This window comes from Chrysemys picta, chromosome 3 (genome assembly GCF_011386835.1).
Source record: "Chrysemys picta bellii isolate R12L10 chromosome 3, ASM1138683v2, whole genome shotgun sequence".
Taxonomy (NCBI): Eukaryota; Metazoa; Chordata; order Testudines; family Emydidae; genus Chrysemys; species Chrysemys picta.
Genome location: NC_088793.1, coordinates 125671598 through 125690389, shown reverse-complemented (window position 1 = coordinate 125690389; position 18792 = coordinate 125671598). Strand labels below are relative to the sequence as shown.

At 42.9% G+C, this 18792-nt stretch overlaps 1 protein-coding gene across 3 annotated transcripts in view; it reads left to right on the top strand.

Annotated features, from left to right (window-relative positions):
* The window catches only part of RPS6KA2 (ribosomal protein S6 kinase A2), a 446243-nt gene that overhangs the window by 191982 nt on the left and 235469 nt on the right, over window positions 1-18792 (top strand). Inside the window, exon 1 of one of the 3 annotated variants that reach the window (XM_065590437.1) lies at window positions 16750-17136. The exons of the other annotated variants lie outside the window; for them this stretch is intronic. Within the exon in view, the coding sequence (XP_065446509.1) occupies window positions 17038-17136 (99 nt within the window). The 5' untranslated portion in view covers window positions 16750-17037. Of the gene's footprint in view, window positions 1-16749; window positions 17137-18792 lie in introns of those variants that run through there. 3 annotated transcript variants of the gene reach the window in all.

Here is an 18792-nt window from a genome sequence, read left to right as displayed (position 1 = left end):
CTAATAGGAACACCCTGTGTGTCTTCAGAGTATTTTCTTATTAGTAAGTTCTCTGCAGGTAACACCCAATACAACCTGATTTTACATCATTTTTCATGAGACATAATGCTTCATTCTAAATTGTAGGGGTTGAGGGAAATGGATATTCTAGGCATCACATAGCTAGAATACAACCTCTTCATCACATCCATATCCTACAGTCATGAGCTCTATCTCTTTGGATGACATATGTCTTGTATAACTACTGCTGAATGACAGCATATTGGAGTCTGTACTGAAAGAAAAGAGCAAAAGACAAGAGAAGGAAGGGTTCCCTCTAGTTTGCATCAGGAAAGTTCAATAGCATGTGCAAATCTATGCCATTTGCTTCAAACACTAGTGGTCTCAGTAAAACTGAGCCAGTATACATCCTGGCTCCAAGCAAGGGCTTGTGAGGGGATGGGAAAAGATAGGTTTGTTTGCACTGTATTTTCCAGAAGAAAGGTATTACTTCAGAATCAATCATCCAACCACGCACAACTGCAAAGGAGCAGAAATGCTTGTTTGACTTTGCTGATAGCAACGGGTGCTCAGCAACTCTGAAAATTAAGCAGCTTGTTTAGGTGCCAAACTTTAAGATCTGGTATTAGAAAATGTTGGACAGAATCCATTAAAGAGAATATTGGTATTGAGTCTGAGGGCTTACAGTGCATATTGAGCAACACTAGTTCCTTCAAAGCAGAAAATTCTCTACATCTTTGGTGTGGTCATATTTATACTGGTCAGCTTTCAGAATTACCAGATGCCTTGGACATGCCTTCAGTAGTGAAGGCCATGTCTACACTACAAACTTTTGCATCGCAAGTTACATTGTGTGCATGAATACTTAGCTCCTTGTGTTGGCACTGTGTGCACTCACCAGGAGTGCTTGTGTTGATGCAGAGTGCAGTGCATCATGGGTAGGAGTCCCAGAGTTCACCCGGCAACCAGCTAGCATACTGTGTTTTGGGATGTTTTGGCAATTCAGGGTGGGACAGAAATGAGTGTCACAGGGATGACTAGCAGAAAGGGGTCAACTTCCCAGCATGCAACTGTCTCCATCCCATATCGTCATGTAATATCCCATGATTCACACCTCTTTAAAATCCCACAAACCCACATAGTCATTCTCACTTTCCACCATCTCTGACAGAAGCACAGAGCCTGCACAGATCTACACCCTTTTCATACACATTACAAGCACAACACCCACAATCCTCTAGGATTTGTGGAACCACAAGAAGAACTGAATGAGTGGGGGAACATGATTTCATGAAGGACAGATTGCTGAGGGACATACCAAGAACCAATTCAAGGTGGTGGTTAGTGTTCACAGAGTAGCTTCAGATGGAGGAGCGCTACTTCTGGGTCCGAGAAATGAGCACTGACTGGGATGCAGCATAATGCAGGATGGCGAGCAGTGGCTGAAGAATTTCGGATGTGCAAGGCCACAATCCTCAATCTGTGTGCCAAGCTCACTCCAGCACAGGGGCACCAAAATGAGAGTTGTGCTAACAGTGGAGGAGTGAGTGGTGATCACACTGTGGAAACTTTCAATGCCAGATTGCTATCGGTCAATTGGAAATCATTTTTGAGTTGGAAAATCCACTATGGGGGTCATTGTGGTGCAAGTGTGCAGGGCCATTAATTCTCTCCTGTTACACAGGACTGTGACCCTCTAGCAATGCGCAGGACATAGTGAATGGCTTTGCAGCAATGAGGCTCCTGAACTGTGGCAGAACAATAAATGGCTCACACATCCCTATTTTGGTACCAGACCACATTGCCACAGTGTACATTAATAGGAAGGGCTGCGTGGTGATGCAAGCATTGGTGAATCACTGGGGATGCTTCACTGACATCGGTGTTGGCTGGTCAGGGAAGGTGCATGATGCTCAGATCTTTAAGAGCACAGGGCTGCTCAGAAAGCTACAAGCAGGGACTTTTTTCTCAACTGGAGGATTACCATTGGCCATGTTGAAATGCCAATACTGATCCTGGGGACCCAGCCTAGCCCTTGCTCCCCTGGCTCATGAAGCCATATGCCAGCCACCTTGACAGCAGCAAGGAAAGATTCAACTACTGTCTGAGCAGGTGCAGAATTAAAGTTGCATGTGCTTTTGGTAGATTGAAGGGTTGCTGGAGTTGTTTACTCTCAAGATTGGATCTCAGGTGGGAAAAATATCCCAATGGTTAGAGCTGCCTGCTGTGTCCAGCATAACATCTGTGAAGCAAAGAAGGAAAAGTTGCCAATGGGATGGGGGGTGGAGGTGGAGTGGCTGCATGCTGAGTTTGAACAGCTGGACACATTGGCTATTGGAGTTCAGTGCGGAGTTTTATATGGCTCAGGAAGGGTTTGAAAGAGCACTTTTAACAGTGAGCCACAATAAAACATTGTGATGGACTGTTCCTTACCTGGTCCTGTTGTTTTGGGGCCTGTTAGGAATTATGTGGTGCTTGATAGTCTTGTATTTGTAGATGTACACCAATGCAGCTATAATTTTGTGGTGCTTCCTGTACATTTATGAATATTATATTTTTGTCGCTGACCCTATAGGTTGTGTCAGTGTGCAATAACAAGTAGGGGCTTTCAGTACCTCTAGGCATTCTGCAGCATATATTGTAAACTGATAAAGATGAATTCTTTTCCAAAGAATAGAATATAATTAAGAACAAAATCAGTGCAAAAAAACCCCTGTATAATTTAAAAGCACATATCTTAAACATGTAATAAATTAATGGAACATAACTTAACAAGGGGAAAGAACATTCATGTGCATTTTAGCTACATATACTGCAACTGTGGCTTTCGCAGGTCAGTGATGGGAAGTTATTGTCCTTAATGTTCCCCCAGTGTGTAGTAGTAGGGGTAGGGATACAGCCTTGAAGCTACATGGAGTGTTTGGAGGCAGTAATGTACAGGGAGGTGCTGTAATAGTTCTTCATGTACTGCAAAGGGAGGCAAGTCTGTGATTGATTGATCCTGTAGGTCCACAATTGTCTGCAGCATCTGTTTGCTGTCAGAGAAGCCCTATTATGTCCTGGTGCATCTGCCTCCCCTTTTCCTGCAGGGACTCCCAGGCCTTTCTGCAATATTCACCAGCTGCTAAGTGTGCTCACTATGCTGAACAATCAGGCAAAGGGATTTTTCAAATTCACAGGACTTTAAAGAGGAGGAAGGGCCTTCTGGTCTCTGAGACCCTGGGCAGTGGAGTTCACAATTGTGACCAGAGCAGTCCTGGGTCCTCATGTGTCTTAGCAGGGCCAATCCCCGATGTAGTCATTCACCTAACAGACTATGCACCCACCTGTTTCTGCAATGATTGTTGGGGTCACTAATGGCACAACTCACTGTCAAAATAAATCACAAGGGTTTTGGTCTCATGGACTGGCTCTGCACCCACTGCAACAGCAGTTCAGTAGCCTGCTCAAGCCAACCTCTGAGTAATGCTTATGGTGCTTCCTCATCGCTTACTATCCCACCGTTATCAGGGCAGAAGCACTTAATACCCCATTTTAAACATGCAATTTTAAAGTAGTTTAAGTAGAGAGCAAATTTGCTCCTATACCAGCTGACTGTGTTTGGTCATTGTGGGATAGCTGCTGGAGGACTGTTAGGGTTGACATAGGTAATGCAGTGTCAACACTTGCTATGTGTTAACTTCAGTACATTGACCAAGGCTGTTACTGTGTCGGTGTAACAGGGCACTTACATCGGTGGGAGACAAATTTAAGTGTCGACACATGGCAAAACTAGGCCAATGCAAGGACGCTTATGCTGACCTAACTTTGTAGTGTAGACCAGGCCCAAGTAACTTAAGTCTTGATTGTCCCTTTGCCTATGTGGTACTGGGGACTATACCTTTAGTGACTGAGCTTCCCAAATATAGACTCTAGGTGGTGTGCTGTGAAGCTCTTGTTGCTATGAAGGGCCAGTTGGAACCCGACACAGAATCAAGAGATCTTTTGCAATCACCTTAATATGGGCACTGAGGAAGGCTGAAGACCACCAGATGTTTTTGGTTCTTGTCTTTGTCAGCTGCTCCATAATAAGTGGCAGGACAAGATAAGAAATGAGGATATCTGTAGCCAAACTCCTCATGACCACCACCTCCATCAACACAGCTTCAGGTTTGGCAGCTTTTTTGGTACAAACATATTCTTAGGATGGAAGACCAATGAATTTCCAATGTGTGTGTCGCAAGGAAGGCTGCTATATAGTTGGTGATACCATGGTCGTGACTGATCACAATGCTTAGTTGTCATGATTAGGGCCTTACCAAATTCACAGCTGTGAAAAATGCATCATGGACGGTGAATTCTGATCTCCACCATGAAATTTGGCTATTGTAGGGGAGGGGCATGGCTGGAGCAACCCCAGCCAGGGACTCCTACCTTGTCCAGGCTCCAGCTGCTGGTCCTGGCCCAGGCTGTGGAGAGATGGGACTTTCTCTTCCCCCTGTAGCAGTGATTCTCAAACATTTTTCCCCCCCTGCGGACCACTTGAAAATACCACTTAATGATCTTTCCAAATGTTGTTTGTGCTGTTAGCTAACTATTGTAAAGCGCTATATAAAAAAAAAACTTAATTAACTTTTTTTGTTCTACAAATAAAAGCACACAACTCTGATTTTAATATCAGTAGTCTTACCTTTCTTATGCGATGGAGTGCCCTCTCTCCCCTGCCACAGCAGCCCCCAAGCTGGGGCTGGGAAGGAGGGGGGGGGTCTCTCCCCAGCAGCCACAGCCCTGAAGCTGGGGAAAGTCGCCTCTTTTTCTGGCCGCCGCAGCCCTGCACATCCCAAATTCCCCCAACCCCCACTTCTCACCCCACTGCCCCCTTCCCCTATTCTTTCCCCCGCCCAAGGCCACCGCCTCACCTTACATGTCCGTCTTCTCCATGCAGAGAGGCTGCAGCTCCAGCTGTCACTTCCTGACCTGGGCAGGAGGCTGCTGGGAAAACCCAGATGTATGGCAACTCCCCCACCCCCCAATACCCTATGACCCTTACTTCTGCGCTGCTCTGAAGGCAGCACCCCTGCCAGCAGCAGTACAAAAGTAAGGGAGGCAATCCCACAATAGCCTTGTGACACACACCCCTCCACAACTCCCATTGGGTCAGGACCCCCATGGTTCTACTGCCATGAAATTTCAGACAGTCAATTTCATGGTTTCAGATGTTTATCTTTTAAATCCTATGATCATGAAATTGACCAAAATGGACTGTGACATTTGGTAGGGCCCTACTCATAAGGTCACCAGTGATGGAAATGGACTTAACATCTACCCAGACCATCTGTATGGTGCTCAGTCTGCAGGGAGGTGACCTCCCTTAGGGATTTTCCACGATGATGATGCTTGCAAGCACCTTAAGCTTTGGGTGATCACTGAACACTGCATGCCCATTCAGGGCAATAACAAGGGAATAAGACATCCCTCTTAAGCTTCTGCCCTGGCAACCCAGAACTTGGGTGTACATGTGGGGGCTGTGAGGCTTCTGCTTCTCTCCTTGGAGCAGAGAGGGTTGTGGAGAGAGGCAGAACCTTTATACCCCCTATTCACTTCCCCTCCTCCCCCACTTGTTGGTCAGAACAACTAAACCTGTGCAGGCTACACTATAATTTGATGTTGGTATAGCCCAGCAGCAAATTTCTAGCATGCTGGAGCCGGGGCGGGGAAAAGAGAGCAGGGAGGGAGTTCTTTGCAGAGACACAGTGGGGCATGCTTTCAGACAAGCAGAGAGCAAAGCATTATATTTCACCCTCAACTTGTGAAAAAGCAGCCAAATAACTGCATATCTTTCTGTCAACACACACTAGGTAGGCTCTGGGTACAGCTTAAGGATCTGGCATCAGCACTAGCTGTCAACTACTGAATAGATGTCCAGGCTGCAACATGTACCACAGACAATGACTGTGGTCCAGATTACACACTTCCCTCTAGCACACAGTACTGAGGACATGCAAAATCAAATGGAAGTCTGGTTAATGTTTGGGTCACTTCACTTGGTTTCACATTAATAATTATGATTTTAATTGTTTTTTTCTGCTTTAAAGTGTGCCAGGTGTTTTATAGGCACACAGTGAGACAGATTTTTGTCCCAAAATTCATACTGATAGGATGTAAATAGACAACACGTGGACAAGGGGATACAGAGGGTGGAGGGAGAAAGGGGATGAAATAAAGATTTGTGTGTGTGACTTAATGGATAGAGCATCTGACTGGGACTCAGGAGACCTGGGTTCTAGTTCTTGCTCTGCTGCTGGCCTGCTGGGTGACCATGGGCAAGTCATTTCACCTCTGTCTGTTTTACCTTCTGTAAAATGGGGGTGATGGCACTGATCTCCTTTGTGAAGCACTTTTTGATTTGCAAATGTAAAGATCTGTGTAATAGGTAAGTATTTCTATTATTTTAAACCTTGCCTTCACTATTGTTTACAGTCCCTAAACCTCTAGCCATTTATTAAGTAAACCCTAATCTAATGTTCTGTGTATCTTCTTTTGTACTTAGCTAGAAAAATTAGCCCTTCTAACACCCTCTCCCAACCAGCAGCAATCATCTTCGATATGGTGTATGTGGCTCAAGTCCTGCATTGTATTGGGTGGGAATATCCCTGCACCCTCAGAGCCCCATTGCAATCCATGGAGCTCCGTGCAGGAACAGGGGTTTGTCCTAACACAACAGCTTGAAGGATAAAGGACTTTGTTTTCACTAGAAAAATGTTGATGAAACTCTTACCCAAATCCATCAGTGTGTTTTTAAAAAACAGCAAGAACATGCCTCACAATTGCACATTGAAGAAACACATCAAATGAAAATGTGCCCACAACTCACATACCACTTCCTGCTCAACTCATGACCCAGGAAGTGGTAATCCATTGAAAGTGCCATGTATCATATAACAGAGACAAGGTGGGTGAGGTAATATCTTCTATTGGACCAACTTCTGTCAGTGAAAGAAACAAGCTTTTGAGCTACACAGAGCTCTTCTTCAGGTCTCTGTGTAGCTTAAAAGCTTGTCTCTTTCACTAAAAAGTTGGTTTAATTTAAAAAAAAAAAAAAGTACCTCACCCACCTTGTCTCGCTGATAATGTCCTGGGACCAACATGGCAACAGTAATGCTGCAGACATGTATTGCATAATCAACTGAGGAAAAGTATTCTTCATGCTGCTCAGTGGATGCTCCTGGAACAACTGTTCCTGATTCTCTTTTATGAGTGTAGCCTTTATAAAAATTTGAATTGATAGACCTGGGTTTAAACTATAGTGTCCCTAGGGAGTGAGCTCAGCTCCTGTGCGGCCACAGTTTCAAATCAATAGGGTGAAAGTTACCTTTTAAGATTCTTAGACTGGGAGACTCTTAGGACACATGAAGAGCAGACACAATGACCACAAAACAGTTACGAGTAAAAAAATCTTGTTTGTATTATCCGTTATAAGTTATACTCGCATACACATCTACACAACCTGAGAGCCCACGCAACAGCCAATGCTTTATGCATAACCAAAGATATTAGAGTCTGGTGGATTTCTCAACAGATGGTCACTGATAGAGGGGTGGTTCCTGCTAGGGTCTTCCGAATGAGGTCTTATGTTGGGGTCTTCCCACTTTACTGCAATCAGGGAATTACTTTTGCCTTGTTGTTCTGAGCACACCTAACCCATATACCTATGCATGAGGGTTCCAACCCTTCTCTTCCTTAACTGTACTTCCACACCCCATAAATTTTGGGAGCTCCCACTTTTCATAGGTTGTTCTTAGTTCCCCTTTTTCTTATTAGCATCTTATTGATATTTATGTACACATGTTCCCATGGTAACCTGCAGTCAGAACAGAACTTTCCATGATGTATCAATCAGGTACCATGTGGTCTAGATGGTATATTAGTTTATTTTTCTATAACATCATCTATTGGCACCTTTGCAGAATCATGTGGTTTTATTGGCATAGGGTTATTCTTAATTCACCTGCTTATGTCAAGCTTCCTTAAACCTAGTGAGACTAAGCTGAAATTTTATAGGCCTTACTTATGGCTGTAATACAAGGTCTACAGGGTGCTTTACTTTATATATCTAATATGCAGTCATCACTCCTAAATACTTGTCAATCTTATACCCCTATAGTCTCACCCTACTTATGTAATCAATGTGTGATGAATAGATATATGAAATAGCATATGGGTTAACCACAACAATAAAACAATTGAATAAAGTGCCTACAAGAGAGTAAATAGGAATATTTAATTTACCTTCTTTATGCCATTTTTTCATATACAGGACACTCATAAGAATGGCCATACTGGGCAGACTAAAGGTCCATCTAGTTCAGTATCCTGTCTTTTGACAGTGGCCAATGCCAGGTGCTTCAGAGGGAATGAACAGAACAGGTAATCAAGGGATCCATCCCCTGTTGCCCACTCCCAGCTTCTGGCAAACAGAGGCTAGGGACACCCTCCCTGCCCATCCTGGCTAATAGCCATTGATGGATCTATCCTCCATTAATTTACCTAGTTCTATTTTGGGTTAGGGTTTGGGTTTATCCCGTTTATCTGAATGGTTTTGGGGAAACTGAAACTTTTGATGATGGAGTATTTGGAGAAACGAAAGTGCTACATTGAGCTGCAGTTTCACTGATATAGAAATATGGGGAACGAAGGGAGTAATGCTGATATTTGCTTAATACTTTGTACTTTATTAAAGAGTAAAAAATAAACCTCTTGAGTTTATTAAGCCACCAAAATTGTGTTAAAATTGTGTCCACAGTGGTTTTAATATAATTTTAGTGTTTACATTCAATAACATTGGTTTTATTCATTAATAAAGTAGAAAGTATTAAGTATTAAAAGTGCAAAGCCCTTGATTAGCACTAACCAGCAGTAAGTGGCTAATTGAGAAGTTATTAATGGGTGAATAATTAATATAAGGCTACATGAGGGATACACAATGGATTCCGATAACTAGGATTTTTGGGGTAAAGGGAATTGGGGTAACTGGAATTATACTGTACCTCTATCATGACCCTCTTATTCTCCTTTCTAAATTTGAGGTCCTAATGATATGCATTTTTATATGGAAGCCTTTTCTTGCCTCTAATAATTTGTTGCCTGTCGCTGAAGCCTTTCTGTTTCTCATATAAACGTCTTGAGAAAGGGCAAGCAAAATTGAATGTATTATTCAACATAAGAGTGCCATCAATTTGTACACTTTCAGTTTCATTCTCTATAGCAAGATTGATTCAACCCAGCATCTCATTTGCTTTTTGGACCACAATTTTACCTTAGATATTTTCATTGCATAGTCTTGTTGAGGGTTTCCTAGGGGCTTGTTCCTCAGCCCCCATTAAGTCTCCTGCATTCAGAGTCAACAATATATTCCTTTCAGAACTAAAGACGTTCATCAGGGATGGTAACATAACACTAACACTCCATGAAACATAGAGCAATAACTCCAGTTATCTGTTGCTTTGCTCAATTAGCAGAGTCATTGCAGTTTTATTCATAGTGTGACAGACCCAGACCAGTGGGGTACAGGAGTCTGGTAGAGGGCAAATACACTGGTCACTGGATGAGTAGTTTTCTGTTCCCTGAGTGACCAGAGCAGGGGCTGCACTAGAGTAATCAGGAACCTGCTAGAACCAGTTAAGGCAGGCAGGCTAATTAGGACACCTGGAGCCAATTAAGAAGAAGCTGCTAGAATCAATTAAGGCAGGCTAATCAGGGCACCTGGGTTTTAAAAAGGAGCTCACTTCACTTTGTGGTGGGAGTGTGAGTAGCTGGGAGTAAGAGGAGCAAGGAGCTGAGAGGGTGTGCTGCTGGAGGACTGGGGAGCACAAGTGTTATCAGATACCAGGAGGAAGGTCCTGTGGTGAGAATAAGGAAGGTGTTTGGGGGAGGCCATGGGGAAGTAGCCCAGGGAGTTGTAGCTGTCATGCAGCTGTTACAGGAGGCACTATAGATGGCTGCAGTCCACAGGGCCCTGGGCTGGAACCTAGAGTAGAGGGGCCCCCCAAACCTCCCAATTGACCTGGACTGTGGGTTTTCCCAGCGGGGAAGGTCTCTGGGCTGTTCCCCAACCCACATGGTGAATCTCTGAGGCAAGAAAATCTGCCAATAAGTGCAGGACCCACCAAGATAGAGGAGGAACTTTGTCACAATAGATAAACAGATTAAGGCCAGAAGGAACCATTATAGTTAGTCTGACCTACACAACACAGGCCCTAGAATTTCAACCAGTAACTTCCTGCACTAAGCCTATATCTTGTGGATGAGCGTCATATGTCTCAAAGACTTGTGTAGTCCTTCTTCCAATTACTTAGCCCAATTCTCTTATCTCTACTGCAAATGGATAGTTCATGCAGCATCAACCAGTCCCGTCATGCCTGTCCTTCTAGGTTCTGGTTCATCATAGACTATTTATTGCTGAGTGTAAATGTCTTGGGTCTGTATCTGCAGTTCCTGGATAGAGCTGTGAGAATAACTGGTTTTTTTCTGTTCAATAGGTAGGTGGAAATTTAAAAAACAAACACCTTGGTTTGATCCCCCCCCCAAAAAATTACCCACAAAAGCTTATGCCCAAATAAATCTGTTAGTCTTTAAGGTGCCACCATACTCCTTTTTTTTTTTTTTCGTGAATCAAAACTTGAATAAATTTCTTTTTTGGGTTGAACAAAATGTTTTGTTCTACCTGAAATAAAACGTTACATTTTGCCTTTGAGTTCTTTAGCCTTTTCAAAATAAAACTCAAGTAAAATTCTAAAAGCAGTGATTTTGAATTGAAAAATCAAAACATTTCATTTAAAAAATGTCAAAACAAAACATTTCAATTTTTAAACGAAACATTGGGTGTTTGTGGTTTTTTGGGTTTTGTCAAACAAATCGGTGAATCTGACCAATTCACGAAATGTTTCAGTTGTCCCAAATTTTCCAGGGGAAAAAAGATTTTTTCCAAACAATTTTGCCCACCTCCATGTGTGTGCTTGACTTTTTATTAATCTGAATGTGTTCTGTGTACAACCATCTGTGAGTCACACAAGTCCTGGTAGTAAGTTTTATTATTAGAAATCCTCCATTAAATTTAACTAAGACCTAGTCTCAGTAAACTCTAAGCCAGGGGTCTCAAACTCAAATGACCATGAGGGCCACATGAGGACTAGTACATTGGCAGAGGGCCGCATTACTGACTCCTCCCCCTGCCACCCTTGGCCCCCCCACTCCACCCCTTCCATGAGGCCCTGCCCCCATTCAACCCCTTCCCTGAAATCCCCACCCCAACTCTGCCCCCTTCCTGCCCCCCAGGGAGGGCAGGAGGGGCTTGGGCTGCAGGAGGGGTGCAGGGTACAGCAGGGGGTTGGGCTGCAGGAGGGGCTCGGGGGCCGGGCTCTGGCCCAACACACACCGATGGCGGGGCAGGCCACCTGCCTGCCTGTCCCCGCACCACTCCGGGAAGTGGCCGGAACCTGGGGGAGGAGGGATACAGGAGTCTGTGTGTTGCTGTTGCTTCAGGCACTACCCCCAGCAACTTCCATTGGCCGGGAATGGGGAACTGCGGCCAATGGGAGCTGCTGGGGCGCTGCCTGAAGCAAGAGCAACACACAGAGCCCTGTGCCCCCCCCCCCTTCCCCATGTTCCGTCTGCTTCCCGGAGCGGCAGGGGGCAGGACTGGCAGGGAGACCGCCCTTCCCCCCAGTGCGCATCAGGCTGGACCTGCTCTAGGTAAACGCTGGGGGGGCCACAGAAAACGACCTCGTGGGCCGCATGTTTGAGACCCCTGCTCTAAGCTGAAGTACTTTTTGTCTGTACATTTTGGTTCTAATCCTAATCAAGTCGAAGTAAATGAGTTTTGCCATTGACTTCAAAAAAAGCAAAATCAGGCATTTTATCTTTTTTAACTCTATGTTGTGGCAATTAATGCTTCAGTTTTGAAGCCATAAATCAGAATCAAAAATATAAATATTACTACGAAGTGTAAGTATGTCAGTTGATCCTCATCTCTGTTTATTCTTGCCTTAAGCACAGCCATTTGGTGGATTTCATTTCCATCGAGTTCTTTGGCAGTAAAAATTACTCATAGGGAAGCCGATTAATAATTTACTACCATGAATTTCTAAGTGCAATGAATTTTTCAGGTTGATCTGACTGCTAGTATACTTATAAATAGAACAATGAGTGTTCAGTTTAATCTAATTTCTTCCTTAACTTGTACCTTTTTATTAGTCATTGGACAAATTGGATATTCTATAGCTAACTGTAAGTTATGGGTCTTTCCTTCTGAGACCTCATCTTATTCATTTGTTCTTCTGAAGCTAAATTTAAATACGTTGGCTCAGAAGCATAAAATACACACAAGATACTTGTAGAATTTTCTATTTTCTGTACCTACGCTTCACATTATCTATGTATTTTTGTTTGTGTTTCCTGTATTTGGACTTTTTTGTTATCAATCAAACTATTATATTTGGAGCATTCCCTCCCCCACATCCTCTTGCCTTGTAAAGAATTTTACACGGTACCATGTGGAAAAATATTAATTAAACTAGAGTGGATAGGGATTAGTACAAGAATTGTAAGGTGAATAAGGAACTGGTTAAAGGGGATAAGACAACGGGTTTTTCTGAAAGGTGAAATATCAGATTGGGGGTAGGTTACTAGTGAAGTTCCTGAAGGATTGCCTTGGGATCACTCTTAATATTTTTATTCATGACCTTGGCACAAAAAGTAGGAGTGTGCTAATGATGATACAATGTTGGAAAGCATTGGAATATTATAGAGGAAGATCTGGATGACCCTGAAGACTGGAGTGACAGAAATGGGATAAAATTCAATTGCACAAGGTGCAAGATCATGTACTTAAGGTCTGATAAGAATTTCTGTTACAAAAAGCTGGAGGCTAATCAGTGGGAAATGACAGAGAACGAGACTGACCTGGGTGTGGTGAAGTCAATCACAGGATGACTGAGCCACCAAAGTGATGTAACTGTGAAAGAAGCAAATGCAATCCTAGGATGTATTAGACGAGGCATCTCCAGTAGTGTGTGTGTGTGAGAGAGAGAGAGAGAGGTATGCCATTATACAAGGCACTGGTAAGACCTTATTTGGAATACTATGTACAGTTCTTATCACACATAATCAACAAAACTAAATTCAAACTGGAACAGGGGCAGAGAAGAGCTACTAGGATGATCAGGGGAATGGTGGGCCTGTCTTATGAAAGGAGAATGGAAGAGCTTGGCTTGTTTAGCCTAGCAAAAAGAAGGCTGATATGGGATATGACTGCTCTCTCTAAATATATTAGGGGGTAAACACCATGGAGGGCGAAGCGCTATTTAAGCTAAAGGACAATGTTGGCATGAGAACAAATGGGCATAAACTGGCCATGAAGAAATTCAGCCTGGAAATTAAAAGATTTCTAACCATCAGAAGAGTGAGGTTTTGGAACAGCCTCCCAATAGGCGTTGTGGGGCCAACAACTTACTTAGTTTTTTAAGATAGAGTTGGACAAATTTGAGTGCAATTGTATTATGGGGCTGGTTGTGATGGTGGGAGTAGGACTTAGCAGCCCTGGGGCTCTCTTCCAGTTTATAATTTGTTCCTAAAGCTCATGCTTCAGGGTTTCAGCTGGCCAGCTGCAGGGGTGAGTGAGGAAGGGATTCCTGCCCTCCCCTCAGTGGATTCTGAGGTTGGGGATGGGGTGTTGTGGTGGGTTTGGTTGGTTGTTTGTCATTCCTCTGAAGCATCAGGGATGGCCCCTGCAGCAGACCAGACATTGAATGGGGTGGGTCAGGACTCTGAGATGACACCAGTCATTCGCTCGCGCGCACGCGCGCGCTCTCTCTCTCTCTCTCTCTCTCTCTCTCTCTCTCTCTCAGGTGTCTGGCTGGCTGGCTCATGTGTGCTCGGGGTCTAACTGATCACCCATATGTGGGGCTGGGAAGGAGTCCCCCAATCCCCATCAGATTGACACAGACCTTGTGTGGTGCAGTGTGTCGATATGGTTCACTTGCCGGGATGTGTCGATTTAATAATTTCCCTGCCACTTCATGGGCTTTTGGCATTGGTGCACCTTGGTCCATCATACTCTCGCCCTGTGGCACACAACGGTCTAGTCTTCTGTGATCTCATTTTCATTGCTGGGTTAGCGTGCGGGTGCTGGGCAGTGTTGGTGGCCTGTGCTATGCAGAAGGCCAGACTAGATCTGGTGGTTCCTTCTGGCCTTAAACTCGATGACCCGTGTATATCAATGTGGGGGAGTGATGCCATGGCTCTGACCCTCCCTGCTCCTCAGCACCCACTTGCTGACCACCTGTTCCAGAGTACTTATCCAAAACTGTCATGTACTTAACTTTTCTTTGGCGTTTATTGCAGACCAGACTTGTTTAATGGCCTTTCATGACGATTGCAAATTGCAGTATATTAGATTGTAAAAATCCCATTGCAACATGAAGGCAGTGACAAATCTTGTAGTAAAAGCAGTCAATAACTGTGTTTAACTCTGGGACTCTCCACATGTTTTAAATCTTCTTTTTTTATTGACGGCGCAGCTCCTTGTGCCATAAGAGTTGGGAAGGGCTAATGACATCCACATAAGTAAAGGTAACAGAATCTAGATCAAATATTGAAATATTTATTATTTTGGTGAACAACAAATTTATTTTTTGAACTTTATAAACCCACTGTGGTTTCGAATGATGGCATACTAGATGGGCTTTCTATATATATGTATATGTGTATGTGATGGAAAAGATTTAAGAAAACTCAGCAATCTCGTCTATTATACCATCAACCAAGCTATCATTCAAAACCACAATGGTTAATACAGTTCAAAAAATACTTTTGTTAATCACCCCCCAAAAATTACAATATTAGATCTAGATTTTGCTATCCTTATTCATGTGATGAAATAATGTACTCCTTGAATAGTCAAGAACAATGGTTCTCAACCAGGGGTACACATACCCCAGGGGGTACGCAGAGGTCTTCCATGGGGTACATCAACTTATCTAGATATTTGCCTAATTTTACAACAGACTACATAAAAAGCACTGGCGAAGTCAGCACAAACTAAAACTTCATACAGACAAAACGAGAAAGTAATCAGTTTTTCAGCAATAGTGGTGTGTGTGTGTGTGACACTTTTGTATTTTTAATGTCTGATTCTGTAAGCAAATAGTTTTTTAAGTGAGGTGAAACTTGGGGTACGCAAGACAAATCAGACTCCTGAAAGGAATAAAGTAATTTGGAAAGATTGAGAAACACTGGTCTAGCACATGCCTTCTTCCAGGCACAGGGGGCTGGGTGGAAACAAGGTAAGAGAAGGATATAAAAGGCATTATTAAGCTTGCAGCAGGTATGGAGCAACATGGTGAGGGAAAGAAAAAACAAGATCAAAAAGTTAGGTGGAAACCGAAGCTCATCTACCTTGAAAGGAAGGATGCAGAGTTCATATTTGATGAAGAAGAGAAGCCAATGAAAGGATCGGGAGGAGGAGGAGGACACAGTCAGAGCAGCTGACAAGGTAGATGCTTTTCACAACTACATAATTGATAGGAGTTGGGGTGAGTTGCAGGAAGATATGATTACAAAAGTCCAGACGAAAAACAGATAAAAGCTGTGTAAGTTGAGATGATAAACTCCATGACATCTTAGGAAAATAGTCAAGGTTGCTTTTGCAGTTATAGATAGTGGTAAGGGTAAAAAACCAACCAACCAAACCTAACAGATCAATAGAACAGGCTGTGACAATCCTGACACAGCCCCTGAAGGTGCCTGCAGAGACCCAAGAAGAAGCAGCAGCGGCGGCACTGCCGCCACCGCCACCCTAGGATTGGGCGGAATGCCGCCTTCTACAAGCTGCCGCCCCAAGCACCAGCTTGCTCTGCTGGTGCCTGGAACTGGCCCTGCTTTCCATATAAGGACATGGGAGGAAAGAGAGGTCTTGATGGCCTTTAGTAGTTGGAAAGGAAAGATAACCAAGGCCAAGTAGCCCAAGCTGAATGTGGCTGGAACAGAAACACTTTGGGTCTCAGAATCACATTGAGATTCAGTAGTTTTCTAAAGGAAATCAAAAAGGTAGAGGGAAAGCTATAGGTCTGCATGCTTCCAGTATAATGAGTAACTCAGAATTACTGTACGAACAGCAAGGTTCCTATTCTGTATGTATGTATACATTTTTAACCCCCTGGAGAGAAGGATTGTAGCCTCCCCTCACAATATAATAATAATCACAATACTTAACATTTATATAGTGCTTTATATTTTCAAAGTGTTGTACAAACTATTATTTAAATGTAAAGCCTTTAAGTAATCTGTAATATCTGCCCTGTGTTTTAACTTCAGACGGATAAAGGTAAAAAATGTAGTCCAGAGAATAAAATGAGGTTCAGATGGTACTACTTTAGCAATGAACTCACGGTGTCTTTGAATCTTCTCTTAGGAGAATCTTTTACAATAGCTTGTTTCTTCTCAAATCTGGCCCATATTGTATATGGTAATTATAGCTCTGCTGAAATTCCAAGCTAAAAACAGAAATGCAGCATGTGCTTATTTCCCCATACAGTTCTCAAGCCAAGAGATTGAAAAAGACTGACTGAGAGAACAGGAGTGCAAGCAATAGACACATCTAATATTTATTGCAAACCTGCTCTGCCTGGGAGTTGGGAGCTGTCATTTTCTGGTGCTTATTATGTATGCAGGAAAAGCTGAGTCTGATTGGATGTAGTAGGACCTAAGGCGAGAGAGTGAGGGAGTGGAAAGAGTTCAGCTTGCAGCATTGAAATGTAAACAGTGGAAAGAAAGACAGAGTGAAAAGCACTTAGCCCTGAGCAGCAAGCAGCACGCTGCAAGATTTGATGGCTCTTGTAATATACCTTCTGTGCATCTAGCTGTACAGGACTTGATGAATCAGCAACAGATACTTCTGAGAATCTCTCTTCCGTGGATTTAATATAGGGCGCAATTGGGATGCACTAGCCTTCTTCGTCACTGCAGCTCCTGTGTGCTCTGCACTGTAGTTCAAACGGGGCAATGGAAATGAATATGAAGAAGTTCACAGTGCGTAGGTTCTTTTCAGTATATCTCCGCAAGAAGTCTCGGTCGAAGAGCTCAAGTTTAAGTAGATTTGAGGTAAATTTTTATTAAGTTCTTTATATGTGACAAATACTCTTATGTGCTTGTTATAGAGGTGGGGGATGGCTGCACTTGCTGATGTAATCAGCAGTTAAAGGTAATCTTCCTCTATAGGTGGTGGTGTTTGCAATGGTATTACTTCAATATCACTTAGCAGCTTTTTTTGTAATGCACTGTATATTGCAAAATATATTTGGCATGTTGCTGAGGTTTATTTTGCCAGCATAACGCGTGAGAAGAAAACCCAAATCAGGACATTATAAGCTTGTTTGAAATAATTACAGATTCACCTAAATTAGCACAAACAGCACCAAAATCTATAGTAGCTGCCTGCTTTACTCTTCCTAACCTCACCCACAACTCAGTCTATTGCAATTCTTGGTGTTCAATTTTTTTTTTCATGTTCTGCACAAGTGACTCACAGTTCTTTTATCCAGGATAGTAATTGCCCTTGCTTTGTCTGCCTATAGGCTCCCATCCTTGTCATGTATTTGCATTCATCTTCTCTTCAGCCCATCCAACCTGGCATTTTTCAGTTACTGATAAGGAGAAGTTGTTTGGGAAAATGTCAAAATAATCTATATAAAATGTGTTGGCACTATCGCCAAGTGAAATGCATTTTCAGTCAGAAGGAAGTATTGATGTATAAGAATGTTTGGACGGGGTAGGATCAGGATTTCTGTATTCCATCCATCACATCGGGTTTTTTGACCCTGTATCTGGAGTTGGGAACAGTCAGTTATATATTTTTTTGTTTTGTTTTGTTCTCTTTGTCATTGCAGATGATCTGCTACCTCCCCATTAAAACAAAGGTATATGAGGCCTGATTCTCCCTTACTTGCATTTGTTTTTTACACTGGCATAATTCCATTGACCTCAATGAAGTTACTCTCAATTTGCACCAGTGTCCTGAGAGGAGGATTGGGTTCATACTATGCAAATAAATTAAAAATATTTCCTTCATGTCATCTACAACATCAGATAACTATTTGATGATAAAGTTCTTAATATGTCATTGCTTAAGCAGGATATGATAAAGATTGAGTTTAAATCATTTAAAAAAAAAAAAACTATTTCCTGAAAAAATTGTACTGCTTGCCTAATTCTATTTCACCTAGCAGATAGGAATACATCATAATTAAAAAAACAACTCCATAAACTAATGTTGGCACCAATTGACAATCAGCCACATTAATCCAAACCTCATTGGCAGGGAAAAGAAATTCCTCCTCCCTCAGCTGTGTGCCCAAATCATGGAAGTAATCAAATCTGTGCTCCACCAGAGCAGATGCAAAGCCAGGTGTGGAGCTGTGGCTCTTCCACGAAGGAGTTCTACTCAGGGACTAACGAGCATCATGACTGATGATCAGTGCCAGGACAGAGCATAGCAGGCGATGTGACTTCTGAGGTATCAGAGTCCCAGCAGACCACTCGTGTTAACTATTCGAGTGACAATGCAGTTGGTTCGTTACACTGGGGAGGAGCAGTTTCCACCATGCTAATAAACTAATCTGTTCTATTCAGAGTCAGACTATCCAACTCCTCCACATTTACAATAATTCAAATTCCTATTTTTAAATAAGTCTTTAAAATTCTTTTGGCCATAGTTATGAACAATAATTGCCTTTTAAACAAATTATTAGATTTTCTTTT